The 18,786-nt window shown below is 38.4% G+C and overlaps 1 protein-coding gene across 1 annotated transcript in view; it reads left to right on the forward strand.

Annotated features, from left to right (window-relative positions):
* The window catches only part of LPL (lipoprotein lipase), a 29,743-nt gene extending 19,205 nt beyond the window's left edge, over positions 1-10,538 (forward strand). Inside the window, exons 9-10 of the mRNA XM_024752851.1 lie at positions 6,291-6,395; positions 8,555-10,538. Coding sequence (XP_024608619.1) covers positions 6,291-6,395; position 8,555 — 106 coding nt within the window. The 3' untranslated portion in view covers positions 8,556-10,538. The remainder of the gene's footprint in view (positions 1-6,290; positions 6,396-8,554) is intronic.
* The last annotated feature ends 8,248 nt before the right edge of the window (positions 10,539-18,786 follow it).

Raw genomic sequence — 18,786 nt, forward strand, 5'->3', positions numbered from 1 at the left:
TGACCATTTGTGCACGGGTTTATCTCTGGGCTTTCTATCCTGTTCCATTGATCTATATTTCTGTTTTTGTGCTAGTACCATACTGTCTTGATTACCATAGCTTTGTAGCATAGTCTGAAGTCAGGGACTCTGATTCCTCCAGCTTCATTTTTCTTTCTCAAGATAGCTTTGGCTATTCAGGGTCTTTTGTGTTTCCATACAAATTGTAACATTTCTTGTTCTAGTTCTGTGAAAAATGCCATTGGCAATTTGATAGGGATTGCATTGAATCTGTAGATTGCTTTGGGTAGTAGAGTCATTTTCATAATGTTGATTCTTCCAATCCAAGAACATGGTATATCTCTCCATCTGTTTGTATCATCTTTAATTTCTTTCATCAGTGTCTTATAGTTTTCTGCAGACAGGTCTTTTGTCTCCTTAGGCAGGTTTATTCCTAGGTATTTTATTCTTTTTGTTGCAATGGTAAATGGGAGTGTTTCCTTAATTTCTCTTTCAGATTTTTCATCATTAGTGTATAGGAATGCAAGAGATTTCTGTGCATTAATTTTGTATCCTGCTACTCTACCAAATTCATTGATTAGCTCTAGAAGTACTCTGGTAGCATCTTTAGAATTCTCTATGTATAGTATCATGTCATCTGCAAACAGGGACAATTTCACGTCTTCTTTTCTGATTTAGATTCCTTTTATTTCTTTTTCTTCTCTGATTGCTGTGGCTAAAACTTCCAAAACTAGGTTGAATAATAGTGGTGGGAGTGGGCAACCTTGTCTTGTTCCTGATCTTAGAGGAGATGGTTTCATTTTTTCACCATTGAGAACGATGTTGGCTGTGGTTTGTCATATATGGCCTTTATTATGTTGAGGTAAGTTCCCTCTAAGCCTACTTTCTGGAGGGTTTTTTTCATAAATGAGTGTTGAATTTTGTCAAAAGCTTTTTCTGCATCTATTGAGTTGATCATATGGTTTTTATTCTTCAGTTTGTTAATGTGGTGTATCACATTGATTGATATGCATGTATTGAAGAATCCTTGCATTCCTGGGAAAAATCCCAGTTGATCATGGTGTTTGATCCTTTTAGTGTGCTATTGGATTTTGTTTGTTAGTATTTTGTTGAGGATTTTTGCATCTATGTTGATCAGAGATATTGGCCTGTAGTTTTCTTTTTTTGTGACATCTTTGTGTGGTTTTCGTATCAGGGCGATGGTGGCCTCGTAGGATGAGTTTGGGAGTCTTCCTCCCTCAGCTATATTTTGCAAGAATTTGAGAAGGATAGGTGTTAGGTCTTCTCTAAATGTTTGATAGAATTCACCTGTGAAGCCATCTGGTCCTGGGGTTTTGATTGTTGGTAGATTTTTAATCACAGTTTCAATTTCAGTGCTTGTGATTGGTCTGTTTATATTTTCTATTTCTTCCTGGTTCAGTCTCGGTAGGTTATGCTTTTCTAAGAAATTTTCAATTTCTTTCTGGTTGTCCATTTTATTGGCATATCATTGCTTGTAGTAATCTCTCATGATCCTTTGTATTTCTGCAGTGTCAGTTGTTACTTCTCCCTTTTCATTTCTAATTCTGTTGGTTTGAGTCTTCTCCCTTTTTTTCTTCATAGGTCTGGCTAATGGTTTAACAATTTTGTTTATCTTCTCAAAGAACCGGCTTTTAGTTTTATTGATCTTTGCTAGTGTTTCCTTCATTTCTTTTTCATGTATTTCTGATCTGATCTTTATGATTTCTTTCCTTCTGCTAACGTTGGGTGTTTTTTTTTTTTGTTTTTCTTTCTCTAATTGCTTTAGGTGTAAGGTTAGGTTGCTTATTTGAGATGTTTCTTGTCTCTTGAGGTAGGATTGTATTGCTATAAACTTGCCTCTTAGAACTGCTTTTGCTGCATCCCATTGGTTTTGGGTCGTCTTGTTTTCATTGTCATTTGTTTCTAGGTATTTTTAAATTTCCTCTTTGATTTCTTCAGTGATCTCTTGGTTATTTAGTAGCATATTGTTTAGCCACCATGTGTTTGTAATTTTTAGTTTTTTCCTGTAATTGATATCTAGTCTCATAGCGTTGTGGTCAGAAAAGATACCTGATATGGTTTCAATTTTCTTAAATTTACCAAGGCTGATTTTTGACCCAAAATGTGGTCTATCTTGGATAATTTTCCATAAGCACTTGAGAAGAAAGTGTATTCTGTTGTTTTTGGATGGAATGTCCTATATATATCAATTAAGAATATCTTGCTTAAGATGTCATTTAAATCTTGTGTTTCCTTATTTATTTTCATCTTGGCTGATCTGCCCATTGGTGAAAGTGGGGTGTTAAAAGTCTCCTACTATTATCGTGTTACTGTCGATTTCTCCTTTCATGGTTTTTAGCATTTGCCTTATGTATTAATGTGCTCCTATGTTGGGTGCATAAATGTTTATAATTGTTATATCTTCTTCTTGGATTAATCCCTTGATCATTATGTAGTGTACTTCTTTGTCTCTTGTAATAGTGTTTGTTATAAAGTCTATTTTGTCTGATATGAGAATTGCTACTCCAGCTTTCTTTTGATTTCCATTTGCATGGAATATCTTTTTCCATCCTTTCACTTTCAGTCTGTATGTGTCCCTAGGCCTGAAGTGGGTGTCTTGTAAACAGCATGTATACGGGTTTTGTTTTTGTATCCAGTCAGCCAATCTTTGCCTTTTAGTTGTAACATTTAATCCATTTACATGTAAGGTAATTATCAATATGTATGTTCCTATTACCATTTTCTTAATTGTTTTGGGTTTGTTTTTGTAGGTCTTTTCCTTCTCTTGTGTTTCCTTCCTAGAGAAGTTCCTTTAGCATTTGTCGTATAGCTGGTTTGGTGGTGCTGAATTCTCTTAACTTGTGCTTGTCTGTAAAAGTTTTAATTTCTCTGTCAAATCTGAATGATATCTTTGCTGGATAGAGTAATCTTGGTTGTAGGTTTTTCCCTTTCATCACTTTAAATATGTCCTGCCACTCCCTTCTGGCTTGCAGAGTTTCTGCTGAAAATTCAGCTGTTAACCTTATATGGATTGCCTTGTATGTTAACACTAACCCTTGCTGCTTTTAATATTTTTTCTTTGTATTTAGTTTTTGATGGTTTCATTAATATGTGTCTCAGTGTGTTTCTCTTTGGGTTTATTCTGTATGGTACTCTCTGTGCTTCCTGGACTTGATTGACTATTTCCTTTCCCATGTTAAGGAAGTTTTCAAGTATAATCTCTTCAAATATTTTCTCAGCCCCTTTCTTCTTCTCTTCTTCTTCTGGGACCTCTGTAATTCAAATGTTGGTGCATTTAATGTTGTCCCAGAGGTCTCTGAGACTGTCCTCAATTCTTTTCATTGTTTTTTCTTTATTCTGCTCTCTGGCAGTTATTTCCACCATTTTATCTTCCAGCTCACTTATCCATTCTTCTGCCTCAGTTGTTCTGCTACTGATTCCTTCTAGAGTATTTTTAGTTTCAGTAATTGTGTGGTTCATCACTCTTTGCTCTTTATTTCTTCTAGATCCTTGTTAAATGTTTCTTGTGTTTTTTCCATTCTGTTTCCAAGATTTTGGATCATCTTTACTATCATTACTCTGAATTCTTTTTCAGGTAGATTGCCTATTTCATCTTCATTTATTTGGTCTTATAGGTTTTTACCTTGCTCCTTTGTCTGTAACATATTTCTTTGTCATTTCTTTTTTTTTTTCTCTCTTTTTGATGGGTGGTGCTGTATTCCTGTCTTACTGGTTGTTTGGCCTGAGACGTCCAGCACTTGAGTTTGCAGGCAGTTGGATAGAGCCGGGTCTTGTTGCTGAGATGAGGACATCCAGGAGGCCTCATTCCAATCAATATTCCCTGGGGTCTGGGGTTCTCTGTTAGTCCAGCGGTTTGGACTCGGAGCTCCCACCATAGGAGCTCGGGCCTGACCTCCAGCCTGGGAACCAAGATCTCACAAGCTTTGTGGCATGGTTAAAAACAAAAAAGGAAATCAGAAAGAAAGGAAGGAGCAGTACCATATAAAAGGATAAAAACAAAATAAAATTAGAAAGATAAAAAATATATTAGGAAAAATAAAACTATAATTGAAACAACTGCAACAAGGTAAAATAAAACCACACAGAAAAAAAAAAATCCTTGGCTATGGGGGTAGAATTTAGGCAGGGGGTGGAACTTCGGCAGGGGCGGGGTTTTGGGTAGGGCAGTACCTAGGCTGGTGGGGGACTGACGCTTGAGCATGGGGCGGGACCTAGGCAGGGTGACGTTCAAGCGTGGGGCGGGGCCTCTGCCTAGGAAGTGCACAGAAGGGGAGAGGCAGCACATTGGAAGGAGGGCCTCTGGAGTGTGGGGTTCTGGAATTTGGAGGTAAGGCCCTGAGTGAGCGTGTGTGGGTGGGGTTTAGGCTGAGCACATTGGAGGGGCCCTCAGAGTGTAGAGGTGGGTCCCTGGTTGGGGGTGTAGGGGTGGGGCTCAGGTTCTGCGCGGCAGGAGGGAGGCTCCAAGGGCAGAGGATTAGGCCCGCAAGCCCAACAGGCTTCCCATTTGCTAAGTGGACAGGGAAAGCACTGGCTGCGTTCCCTTCCATTCCTTCACGTCCCACGACCACCGTCTCCCCTAGGGTCTCCCCCACCCCACTGGACCCCCTAACTGTGGGTGGGTCCTATGGTGTAGGAACTTCTCCCCTCCGCCAGCTGCTCCTCAGGGGTGCCGGAGGTCCGGCCTTTGTTTTTGCTCCCCCTTCTCACCCTCCCACTTCCTCAGGGCCAGCATGGCTGGAGGGGGCCTTGGTGGGTAGAGGATCAGGCCCGGGATCTCAGCAGGTTCCTCGGGGTCCAAGTGGGCAGAGGAAACCTGGCCACGCTTCCTTTTGATCCTCTGCCCCCCAGTGTTTCCCCAATTTACCCCTTCCAGCGTGGGATCCCTTCCCCTCCCCCAGCCACCCCTCAGGGGTGCCAGTCCCATCCTGCCTCCACTTCTCATCCCCCTTCACTCCCCCCATTCTCCGTGTTTCTACCTGGTCGCTGGCGGTTCCTCCAGTCCCCTTACGTGTCCGTGGTCCCCCACCGGTGCCTGGTAGGTGCCCTAGTTGTGAGGAGACGCGAATTCCGAGTCCTCCTAGTATGCCATCTTGACTCCACCCCTCTCGACTTCGCCCCTGTCCATTCATTTTCATTCACTCTAATGTTATTACCTAGAAATAGTATTTATGGAGCCTCCAATGTTCAGGTGAAACTTTAGTAAGCTTTGTCTTTAAAACTACATTACCTAGATAACTACACCTATCATTTTTTAGGTGTGTTCTTTTATTGTCATACTAGGGAAGTAATGGTATCTCTGCATTTTGTGGAAAGAAAACCTAAACTCTGAATTGCCACAGTCATTGAGTGAGAGTTGAGATTAGAAGTCAAGAATCTCAGCTTCTCATTTAGCACTGATTCTTGCAAGCACAAAACAGTTATGCAGAGAACCTCAGAGATGCCACTTGGACATTCAAAGATTAAAACTAACCTCTTCAAGAAGGACAAGATTCCAAGATAATCTCATCCTCTCTTCCCAACCCCACTCCACATAGATAAAATGAATTGCATAGAGAGCCCCATAAGATTTAAAATTTTATACTAAATGTACAGGGATTTTGCAAACTGTAGTATACTATTATTGTAAATAAAATGACTCTTTAAATTAGGATTGATAAGAAATTCTCTGGTGGTCCAGTGGTTAGGACTCAGTGCTTTCACTGTGGAGGGCCTGGGTTCAATCCCTGGCTGGGGAACTAAGATCCCCTAAGCCACGAGGCATGACCAATGAATGAATGAATGAATAAATAAATAAATAAGTGTTGATAATGTATTTCTCTTTTGTCATTTTCTTTTATAACCAAAAGGGGGGAAAAGAGGTTGTGAATGGAGAGGCTATACAGAGTATTTGTTTTTCCAGCAGGGCCAGTTGAAGGCTAGTTTGTGAATTCCCTAATGCAGACAACTAAGAAGTGGTAAAATTGATCTTGTGTCATTTTTTGGTGAAAATATTGTGATTTTAAGCCTGTTCCAGGCTGTCTGTGCTGTCTGTGTGCCTGTCTGTACTGATGAACTAGCTTTACTGCTGGACAGTGGGTTAAGCCCTCAGATAACCCTCTGATTCGGATGTGTTGCTGACCTGAGTGGCCTGAGTATAAACAGGTAATTATTGGAAATATCAAAACAATCAGAACGATTATGTAGGATTCAAACAGCCCTGACTGAACCATTTATTTTTGAACATTTTTATTGTTCCAATATGGTGTGCTCACGTCCATTTTCTTCCACAGGGTGATCTTCTGTTCCAGGGAGAAGATGTCTCATCTGCAGAAAGGAAAGTCACCTGTGATATTTGTGAAATGCCATGACAAGTCTCTGAATAGAAAGTCTGGCTGGTGAGCATCGTGGGCTAAGGCTGTCTGGGTATCTTGAACTTGCTCTCTGAGGGATGCTGCTTCATGCATTACCCTTCACCCCTGAACTAAAGGCTTGGACTGAGTCTTGTGATCAGAGCCTTCGGGTGGCCTTTCTCAGGCCTCCTGCATACACATTAGACCAGTGCGTTTGCTTTTGGCAGTACTTCCTCTATTTTCTTTTTCTTTCTGTTCTTTCTGCCAGCTCTGACCTTCACCCCAGGTGCACTTTTTAGATTCTATTTTACATCTTGAACTACCACAAAATCTTCACTTCTGCTTTTTCCTGTACTGCCCCATTTACAGACCCTATGTGCAGTGGATACAACACAAGTTAGTAGCTGTGATTGCAGCTGTGGGTGCAGCTCCTCCCAAGATGTACCCAGGGGAGCAAAACATCAGCTGCAGCCCGAGTCCTCCTTGATTCTCCAAGTGCCAGCAGATTCCAGGACAGAGAGCCAAAGGGGCGGCCACCAAGCATCCATCTCAAAACCCCCAAAGACGGAAAGCTAGTGGACTTAGAGTTTAGGAGATGGTTCTCTTTTCCATCTCAAAACAACTGCCTGGCTCTTTTCTACCTGACCTTTAAGGCTAATCCACATGGCAGCTGTCAGCTGAATCATTCCAGAGTGTCAGTACTAAGTAGAGACTGAACATGTGACCTTCCCCGTCCCCTCCTGAATTCCCAAAGTGTGCCACTTTCATTCCTCCACTCATTCCACTGCCAGAAGCCAAGTGCTGATGGCTTATAAGTATAAAGGGGGAAAGCTTAGATCATATCATATCATATCATAGAAGGCAGTGACATAAGAAACAATGGGAAAAGTTGGTCACAACATCATCTGGAAATAGAAAAGCCAATTGCTTTCAGTTTGTCTTCTCCCAGTTACATTTATAGATGAAAGTACAGAATAAGAATTTTCTAATCAAAAAAAGTATATTAAAGACCCTAATGTGGAATATCTCTATTATTTTTAATTTCCATTTTATAAGATAGTTTATCCATGGATAATTATGGATTTTGAATAGATTAGAGAAAATAGGCAAAAAGATAATAAAATCATTGTAACTATCACCCAGGGACAACCCCCAACTAGCATTTTAATTCATATCCTTTCAGACTTTCTCTATGCACATGTAATATTTATATTTTTTAATTTTTTTACATAATGGCATTATGACATATGTACTTTGAGTGACAAGATGAAGCCATCTGGATTGAAAACATTAATGTAAGAGCACTCAAGATAAACTTGAAATAGAGAATAGTTACTAGTATTGAGCCAGGGAGAATAACTGAATATTTATCTAAGTGGAGACTTCTACTAAGAGCTTCATTGCTTTGTTTTTCCTCATCACAAATCTGAGGCAATTTCACACTTGCTTTAACTCTTTGAAAGGAACTCCTATATGAAGTTTTATACATTGCTTTTACGTTACCTATAAACATACGCAAACACACCTCTGCATACATTTTCTCCAAATCATCCACAACTCTAAACATATAATGTGAATTTAAAAACAAAACTCGAAAAATTAGGAAATAACTCCAGCTGTTTATAAAGTATTTCTGGTCATATTGGTCATATTATTTATATAAGTTATAAGACTTTATCTGAGATAGTTATGATACATTCCTCACCTGATTATAAGACTACTGGAACAACATGTATTTAGAGAGCTTTTTTTTTCGTTTTACATCTGATCTTTTTCTAGGAGGTAATTATGAATCAGACTAATAACCCTCTGCAGTTTGTCGCCTCTGTGACTAAATTAATCAATCAAATAAAAGCTTCTCTTTCTCTCACTTTCTGATATAACTCGTTAGAACTCTCAAGAAAAGAAAAAATAGGTATTTTATTTAACAAGTTTTAGAAGTAAGCAATCTTCCTAAATTTTGAAATCATTTGGTTCAGTCTTCTGAAAATGATACTGCTTATCAGGACATGGCTAAGTATATATTAGAGTGTCTTTTATTGCTATGAGCCTGCCACTTCCTCTGATTCAGTTTATTCTCACAACCTTTGTTCTGAACTTCCAGGTGACTACTTTTTCACCATGAAGGTAGTGGAGGGAGGGGGGAAGGGTTATAAAACACTAAGCAGGTAATAAATTGCCGTTCTTCCTCTGTTTTCTCTCAGAAACTGGGAAAATCTACAGAAGAAAGAACAGCCTATGAATTCTATGAAGAATGAAGTAACTTTTACAAAAGACGCCCAGTGCTTTGGGTGGTTAAAGGTGGACTTTCCTGAGTATTAATCCCAGCTCTATAGCCTTGTTAGTTATTTTAGGAGACAGTCTCAAATACTGAAAAGTGGCTCATTCAATTTGAGGAGTAGAGTGGCCAAATAGCACATCTTTCAACATTAAAAAATAGCAGATATGAAAAGCACTGCCTTCTGTCCTTTGAGAAAGAAATAAGAATTGTTTGGGCTCATGGTAAAATAATCAGACCTCTTCATATAGTAAGTTTAGCCATAGCCTAAAATTGATTAGAGCCTCACATTTTAATTTGAATTCTGCATTTTCTAGACTGATAACCTTTTCAAAGTTTTCTCCAAGTCTAAATATAGAAAGTGATTTTCGGTGGCATGAGTTGGACCCATTTACTTATCAGTCAAAATACCTACTTTCTTGGAATGATCCTCTTGCCATTGGGATGTAGCCCAGGAGTTAACCAGGAACTAGTGACTTGGAGAGAGGAATGGAGAATAGAGTTGATAAAGCACTAAAGCTTTAAATACTCCCTGCGGTTGGTTGCATCATAAAAAAGTTACAAATTAAAGGACATATAATATTGAGATCAATTAAACCTTAATAGGCTTTACTGTTTATGGCTTAGTCTTTCCCCTTCCTTTTCTTGCTTTGTCTCAAGATTATATTTTAACAAATTTCCCTGGATAGGCATTTAAAATGAGCCTGTTATCATCAGCTTACACATAATTTTAACTACAGAGAAAGAAAATGAAACAATAATTTTATTATCAGATTTTCAAAATTATATTCATTGATTTGAAGTCCTGTAATATACGATGGTTACTATTTAATTTTAGGCTTATTTCAGCCATGTTTCAGTCAGACTTTGAGCATGTCTCTTTCTTCCTTAATTTTGATAGGAAAATATGTGTTCAAGGTCAAATTTTGCATCATGCAAACTCTTACAAATTTTAGACAAGGATTGTTTTTACTAAGTAAAGAAATAGAAGAGTTACAGGATATATTCATAGGCAGTGCTTAAAACCATCGTGGGCAGTTAAAAGGATCCTCCATTGTTACAATCACATGGAATATCATGAGAGTTGTTGTTGTTTTTAACAACTAGTCAAGAGTAAGTGAACAATTATTTATAAACTAGATCTCATATTTTCAGAATGCTTTTCTATATATTATTATAAAATGATTAAAGAAGTCAAATATCTCAGAGGCTATTGCTGGGAATCCAAACTGTGAATGTGTGTGGGTGTCTGAACACATATTCACATATGAAGCCCCACATGTATGATTAATCCTCAGCGTGGCTTGGAAGGTAAATGATCAAGAGATGTATTGGAACACATTGGAGTAGAAATTGTTCCAGTGGTGCCAGAACTTAAGCCCTTCATCTGAGAAATATGGTTTTGCCTGTACAAAATAGGATGAATGTTGTGATTGACATCAGCCAGCTTGGAATGAATTCTCTCTAAAAATAAAATGTTGTGCGACATGTTGTTGGCATCACCCTTTATTGTTAATTCATTAATTCTCTGGATTTGGGTTTTGAGCAAGTGTGCATCAACTTTAGAAAATATGAATCAAATCAGTGTATGCCCCTGGGAACTCTGGCTTCTACAGACTTCACTATATATATCTGCAATGCTTTGGCTTTAAATGTTATTTATTAGCTGTAAATATATGTGTGTATGTGTAAAGGGAGTTTGTACATACTGGAAAGGTCGTTGTGGCTATCTGCATTTATAGCTGTTTGGTGCTAACTTTGTACATGTCTTTATCAGTGACAGTCTCACTGAGCAAACTTACTCTTATGAAGTAATACAATAAAATGGGCTTTTAAAAAACAGAAAACTTACTTAACTATGTGAAGAAATGGAATCTGCTTTTAATAAAATTTATGAAATTTTATTACAATACTAAGTCATTACTTTGTATCATTTAAACCCCTCCAAAAAGAAATTTATTCTTAGGGCAGATTCATTAAGCAAATTTTTACTGAGTAATCCTATGTTTAGTAAAAAATATAGCTTCTAAAAATTACAGTGCATATTATATTTTATTTTTTTATATTTACATGTGTACAAAGTCTTAGAGATCCTTTACATTATAGAGAAAAATGATACAGAATTTTTCCTAAAAAAATACACAGGACTTTCCTTGCCTGCCAGATACTTTTTCACAAGTAAAATGTTAGATTAATATAAAAATACCTTTCACCATTTTCTGGAATAGTGTTTCTATTTCTGAGGTCTGACCATTAGCTACAAAGTCAGTGCATTTGTGCAATAAAATGAATCATTTGGGATGAGAGGGTGCATTTTTAGACCTTTTCTTTGAATTGTCTTGATAATGAGAAAGAACAACATACAGGGTCTTCCCTGGTAGTCCAGTGGTTAAGACTTCACCTTCCAATGCAGGGAATGTGGGTTTGATCCCTGGTCAGGGAGCTAAGATCCCACATGCCTCACAGCCAGAAAACCAAAACATAAAACAGAAGCAATATTGTAACAAATTCAGTAAAGACTTAAAAAAGAAGGGGACTTCCCTGGTGGATCAGTGCTTAAGAATCTGCCTGCCAATGCAGGGGACATTGGTTCGAACCCTGGTCTGGGAAAATCCCACATGCTGCAGAGCAACTAAGCCCATGCACCACAACTACTGAGCCTGCGCTGTAGAGCCCACGAGCCACAACTACTGAGCCCTTGTACCTAGAGCCCTTGCTCCTCAACAAGAGAAGCCACTGCAGTATGAAGCCCGCACACTGCAAAAAAGAGTAGCCCCCACTCGCTGCAACTAGAGAAAGCCCGTGTGCAGCAATGAAGACCCAACACAGCCAAAAATAAATAAATAAATAAATAAATAAAAAAGAAAAAGAACAACGTACAGCCCATCCATGTAACTAAGTAAGGATTGGTTCTTAGAACAATCAGTACTTCTTAGTACTCCTGCATCAATTTCTAGAGCAGGGGTTGCCCTTCTGGGACTCAGAATAGCTTGCAATTAGTTTGACTTCCTGGTCCACACATTCTTCATTTAAAGAGTTATGGATTGGGCTTCCCTGGTGGCGCAGTGGTTGAGAGTCCACCTGCCGATGCAGGGGACATGGGTTCGTGCCCCGGTCTGGGAGGATCGTACATGCCGCAGAGCGGCTGGGCCCATGAGCCATGGCCGTTGAGCCTGTGCGTCCAGAGCCTGTGCTCTGCAACGGGAGAGGCCACAACAGTGAGAGGCTTGCGTACCGCAAAAAAAAAAAAGAAAAAAGTGTTATGGATTATACATTTTGTTTTTCTAGTTAACTTAAACTAAAGTATGGTTTTATAAAATCTGTAATGACCTCTTAAGAAATTTAGACAGTTAGTTACTAATGTTCTAGACACAGCCTCTGTTTTGTTCATTAGGGAAAGTCTTTTGGAACACAGAATTATTATATCTGAATGACACCATCCAATAAGGTATGCTTATCAGCTACTTCTGGGATAACCCAAGCTTCTAACCTACCTTATTAGCATTCAAACTGTGCCCACTTAACTTCAGAAATGCAGTATCTGTACCTGATTGTTCTCATTTCCACTATTTAAGTGTCAAATGATTAAGGAATACAATCAATAATATTGTAGTAACTTTGTATGAGAACAGATGATTACTAGACTTATCATAGCTATCATTTCATAATGAACTCTGGAGTTCAGCTGAGGGTTCCCCTTGAGTCTTTGGCTGAGTACTGGTCATTGTGTATATATGTGTGTGTGGGAGTGGAGATAATGAACTACCAAAGGTTCAGGAAAGAACCATCCAAAAGGAATAGAGAAAATAGTACCTATATAGTTCACACAGAAATAAAATAGTGCCTGTCTCCAATTTACAGACTAGAAAAACCTCATATTTAGTGAGTTATCAAGTAGAATACACAAAAGGGCTTTGCCTTGGTAGTTCAACAAAAATAGGTCTAAAATAAGCACTTCACTGGTCCTGTCAACACAGCTTAAAAGCAAGACCCAAAGGCTAAAATTGTTTCTAAGAACCTGCATCCCAGAACAAGGCTAAAGAATATTTATAAGAATTTTAAGCATCCACCAAGGCAAAATTCACAAATGTACCTGATCAAAATTATCAAGAATGCAAAAGGCAGAAAAACATGACCCGTAACTAAAAAGAAAAACAAAAATTAACTAATCAAAATCAACCCAGATGATAGAATCTGTAGTTTAGGACATTAAAACAGTTATAGGGCTTCCCTGGTGGCACAGTGGTTGAGAGTCCACCTGCCAATGCAGGGGACACGAGTTCGTGCCCCGGTCTAGGAAGATCCCACATGCCGCGGAGCGGCTGGGCCCGTGAGCCATGGCCGCTGAGCCTGCACGTCCAGAGCCTGTGCTCCGCAACGGGAGAGGCCACAACAGTGAGAGGCACACATACCACAAAAAAATAAAAAACAAACAATCAAAAAAACCAGTTATAATGACTACATTTTATGTGTTCAAAGAGCTACAGGTAAGATTGAGTATGTTAAGTATAGAAACATGGAAGCTTCTTTTAAATAAACATCTAGGGATGAAAACTATAATGTTTGAGATGAAAAATAAACTGTATGGAATTAATGACAGCCTAAGCATTGCAGAAGAAAAGATTAACGGATGGGAAGACATACTGAACAAAATGAAAAAGAGAGTAAAAAATACCAAAAATTAAACAAAGCATCAGTGAGTTGTGGGATAACTTGAAGTGTCCTATTATATGTGTAATCGGTGACTTTGAATGAAAGCAGGGGTTCTTAAGGAACAGAAAACATATGAAATGAAAAAATGGTAGAACATTTTCAAATCTGATGAAAACTATAGATCCATAGATTCAAGAAATTTAATGAAACCCAGAAACAAGAAAACTACACCAAAGTACATTGTAGTTAAGTTTCTCGAAACAAGTGAGAAAGAAAAATGTAAAAGCAGCTAGAGAAAAAAGATTATATATGCACAGAGGGAGAAATATGAAGATGGAAGAATATTTCTTGTTGGAAAAAATGCATGAGAATACAAGTGAACAACGTCTTTAAGTACTCAAAGAAAAAAGCCTGTTGCTTAGAATTCTATACCCAGTAAAAATGTCTTTCAAAAACAAAAGTGGAGAAAAAAGAGTTTTTCAGACATACAAAAGTTAAAATAATTCATTAACAGTAGGCGCACACTACAAGAAATGTTAAAGAAATGTTAAATATTCCTTAGGTGGAAAGAAAATAGTACCAAATGGAAATAAGGATCTACACAACATAATGAAGACCACTAGAAATTGTAACTGTTTGGGTAAATAAATAAGATTTTTTTTCCTGTTATTTAAATGTATTTAAACAATCATCTGGTTAAATCGAAAGTAACAATAAAGAATTGTGGGTTTATCACATATGTAGAAATAAATAGTTGACAATAGTCCAGAGGCTGGGAGGGGAGAAATGAAAATATTCAATTGTAAGGCTGTAATGCTATAAGTAAAGTTGTATCATATAACATCATTAGAACAAAAACTGTCATAAGTTAAAGGTTTACACCATGAATAGTAAAGCAAGGAATAAAGTTACAAAACAGCTAATAAACCAGAAAAGGGAGATAAAATGTTGTAATAAACTTAATCCAAAAGAAGAGAGAAAAAGAAGAAAAGGGATACATATAGGACAAAGAGAAAACAATTAGCAAGAGAATACATTTTAACTACGTCAAGAAAAACATTAACTGTAAATGTCATAATCACACCCCCCAATAAAAAGCAGACATCATCAGAGAGAATAATAACAATACTGAGCATCTAGAACGCTCATACTTTACTAGTGGGAATGTAAATAGTATACTCATTTTGGAAAACAGTTTGGCAGATTCTTAAAATGTTAAACAAACGTCTACCATATGATTCAGCCTATACATTCCTGGGTATTGACCAAAAATAAATGAGAGCATATGTCCATACAGACGTGTACATGAATGTTCATAACAGATATATTTGTAATCACTATAATCTGGAAACCACCCACATAACTATCAACGTGTGAATATATAAACGTAGTGTGGACTACTGATACACCTAACAACATGGATGAACCTCAAAATAATTATGCTGTGTGAAAGGACACACAAAATAAGAGTGCATAGTGTATTACTTCATTTACATAAAATTCTTGTAATTTAAAATTAATCTGTAATGACAGAAAGCATATTGGTGATTGCCTGAAGAATGAAGGGAGGGAGGACTAGAGAGAGAGATTATAAAGGGACCTGAGTAAATATCTGGGGTTGTGGATATGTTCATTATCTTGACTTTGGTGATGGTCACACTATCACAACCCTTATTAAATTGTACACTTGAGAACTGTAGTTTATTAACGTCATTTATACTTCAATACTCTTGTCAAAAACAAAAGAGAAAAGAAGCTATATAATATTTACCCATGGACATATTAAAAGTCATTTTATTTCTTATAGAGATCCCCATACTCCTGGGGCCAAAGTGGTCTTTAACTGAAGAAGGGTCTCACAACGCTCTCTTTGCTCCAAGGATACTGTCCCCAATTCTTGCAACTTTAACAACTTGTCTTAGAGAGACCATCATGCCTTAATTCCATCATGCTCAGTAATTTTGTTTTTACCAATGAATCTCAAGATTCTTAAGTTATTTATCATCTCGTGACTCTGTATACTCCCTAACCTAACTCTGTCTCCCACCCTTCTCCAACCCCACACACCCTTCCACAATTTCCAGTTCCCTGACCAAGGATTGAACCCGTGCAGTGGAAGTGTGGAATCCTAACCACTAGGCCTCCAGGGAATTCCCCATTTTCTGGAATTCTTCATTCGTCACTAGCAAAATCCATCGTATACACATAATCTTTACCTTCTTTCTCTGAGATTGGCTGTCCCTTGAGAATACCTCTTTCCTGTAGCCTTCTTAAAGGGTAGATAGTTCTTTCCTCTTTTATCACTTGACCTGAGAGTGAGGTAGATATCCTTCTTGTTCCGCCTTGCCATTTTTATACCATTATCCCTTCCTTTTTCCTCAAACCCCAAGTTTGCTAAAGCTCATACCAACAAACTCATTATCTTCTATTTCTCTTTGTTGCAGATATCTACAACAAAATAGCTCTTTGTTCTCCTAATCAGCATTTTAACACCTGGCTCACTCTCTCCCTCCAACACTAGTCCTATTATTATTCGTATTGATTTCAGTATCCAGGCTATGGCAAATTTTATTTTCCAAAGATGGCTACAACAATATCTTCCATTCGACATGTTCTTCTGCGATGTTACCTTGCCACCACGTTCAAGAGTTAGAATCTATTCCCCACACCCCCTTGAATCTGTGTGGGCCCTGAGGTTGCTTCTACTAACACAATATGGTAGAAATAACACTGTGCCAGTTTGGGTGTAACCCTTCACTGGCTTTGTAGTTTCTGCTTCCTGCCTCTTGGAGCACTCACTCTTGGGACACTTGCCTTTGGAACACAAGACATGTGATGTAAGAAGTCCAAGTTACATGGAGAGACCATATGTTGGCACTCTGGTCAACAGCCTAGCTGAGCTCCTGGCAAGCAGCCAGCATCAACTGTCAGCCATGTGAATGAGCCATCTTGGATTTCCACACAGTTGAGTGTTTAGAAGACTGTAATCCCAGCTATTACCTGGAACTAACCACAGTACTGTGAGAGATAATACATTGTTGGGACTTCCCTGCTGGCACAGTGGTTAAGAATCCACCACAGGTTCGAGCCCTGGTCCAGGAAGATCCCACATGCTGTGGAGCAACTAAGCCCGTGCGTCACAACTAATGAGCCCGTGTGCCACAACTACTGAAGCCGGTGCGCTTAGAGCCCCTGCTCCACAATAAAAGCCACCACAGATGAGAAGCCCGCACACCACAGCAAAGAGTAGCATCCGCTCGCTGCAACTAGAGAAAGCCCGTGCTCAGCAATGAAGACCCAACACAGCCAAAATAAAAAATATTAATAATAATACATTGTTTTATCTAAGTTTTGAGGAGATATGTTATACAAAAATAGATAGCTGGGACATATACAGATGATGCTTCCAATATTATGGGCTCATAATTTCTTTATGTCCTCTCCTCCCATAATCTTGTCTCTCAATCTACTTTTACATAGACTTCCTGAGTTATATACTACATTATGTCATTACTAATAACTCATGAACTCCACTTCAATTTCTCTCCTCTTTGACCACTACTACTACCACTACTACTTGTTAATTAATTTAATCCAACAATTCCTCAAATGGCCTAGAACCTGCAATTCATTGATTTATCCATCTCTTGCTTCCTTACATATCCTCACTTTGATCCTTACTCAGCTTAGATTTCAAAGCCCAAGGTCATTATTACTCCACTGCCCAAACTCCCAAGGTCCTTGCTCCTCTCTCCCTGAATTGAACTTTCCAGGGCAAAACACAAACCTTGAACAAATCCAAATCATCACTTTCTCAATGACTGCATCTGAACAACAGAATGTGACTGGAAACACACCAATGCGTACCCATGCACACACACACATCCTGCTGACTCTCTCACTTTAAATCTGTCAGCACCTCGTTCAGATGGTACCTTAGAACTGCCCAGCAACCCTCCTACATTTATAAACATTCTTTTACTCTCCCAGATGATTATTTCACCTCCAGCTTCCGATAACTCCTTATCACTCCTTAGTCTCAGAGGATGGCTTAGCTTCTGATTTTACTGAGAATGTAGAGGCAATCATAAAGAGAATGTCTATGTGCTCCACTCCTAAAGGTACCAACTTCCTTGCTCCATATACTATGCTTTCCCTTCAGATAAAAAAATGTTTTCCCTGTTCCTATTCCTGCACAGATTGATTGTACCAGAGAAGAAATTCCTTCTTTCCTACTCAGACATTGTTCTAAAGTTGTCCCTGTTCAATCCTGCCTCTCAATTTTTACTTCTGTTGGGGCCCAGGGTAGGCCACCCTGAAACGTGCCTCAGTAGCATGTTGATTATTTTGAATTAAGTTACTTAAGAAATGGCCAATGGAAGAGTGACACTTTGACACTCTTTTCTGTATCCCCAAAAGCAGGAAATAAGTCACTCATGCAAAAGGCACTCTCCCTGCATCTGGAGGTATTAGGATACCCTTCTCACCAGAGATAGGAAATTCAGGCCAAGAAGCCAGTATAAACATTTTACTTCTTAAATTTACTACCCTAAGCCTAAATTCTGTTTAGATTCTTCACTGAGTACTCCAAACCTAAGTTTCTTTGTCCTGTCAATTTTTCACCAGTTTATTGTTTCTTTGTCTAAAAAGTATAAAAGCTGTGGCCACTTCTTAGGTCCTATTTCTATGAGACTTCCATTTGCATGGTTTAACATTTGGTTCTTTTTCTCCTGTTAATCTGTCTTGTGTCAATTTTATTATTAGTCCTGCCACAAGAATTCAGGAGAGGTAGAGGGGGAAATTTCCCACTCCCCAACACTTTCTTAATGAATCACTCTATCAGCATGCAAGCATGCTGTAATAGTTTCTACTTAAAAACAAAGCAAAAGCCCCTTGATCCCACATTCATTTCCAACTACCATTCCATTTATATGTTCTTTACAGCAAAATTGCCTGATGTGTCTCTACTCACTGTTTCTACTTTCCCTCTCCAATCTCAAAGTCTAATGAAGCTGTCACTTTCACTCTACCAAACTTACTTTTGTTAAGGTTATTGGCAACGACCATGATGCTAAACCCAATAGTCAATTCTCCTTTCCCCTCTTACTTGACTTCCTGGCATAATTTGATCCAGCTGGTTGCTCTTTCTTCATAACACTCCCATTGATCTCCAAAACTCCACCATTTGCTATCCTTCCCTCTGATTAGCTATTCCTTCTCAATTTCCTTTGTTAGTTCCTATTCATCTTCTTGACCTGTAAAAGTTTAATGGCCCCAGTGCTTAGTCTTTGACCCTGTCTTCAAGATGATTCTATTTAGTTCCATGGCTTTAAACACCATTTACCTGAATCAAAAATTTACATCTTTAGTCTGAACCTCTCTTCTAAATTCCAGACTTTTATATATCTAATTGCCTATTAAATAACTTCATGCAGAAATTCTCAGTTATAAAAAGAAGTTCTAGAGATCTTCAAGATGGCAGAGGAGTAAGACATGGAGATCACC

Source organism: Neophocaena asiaeorientalis, unplaced genomic scaffold (assembly GCF_003031525.2).
Source record: "Neophocaena asiaeorientalis asiaeorientalis breed wild unplaced genomic scaffold, Neophocaena_asiaeorientalis_V1.1 scaffold471, whole genome shotgun sequence".
NCBI classification, from domain to species: domain Eukaryota; kingdom Metazoa; phylum Chordata; class Mammalia; order Artiodactyla; family Phocoenidae; genus Neophocaena; species Neophocaena asiaeorientalis.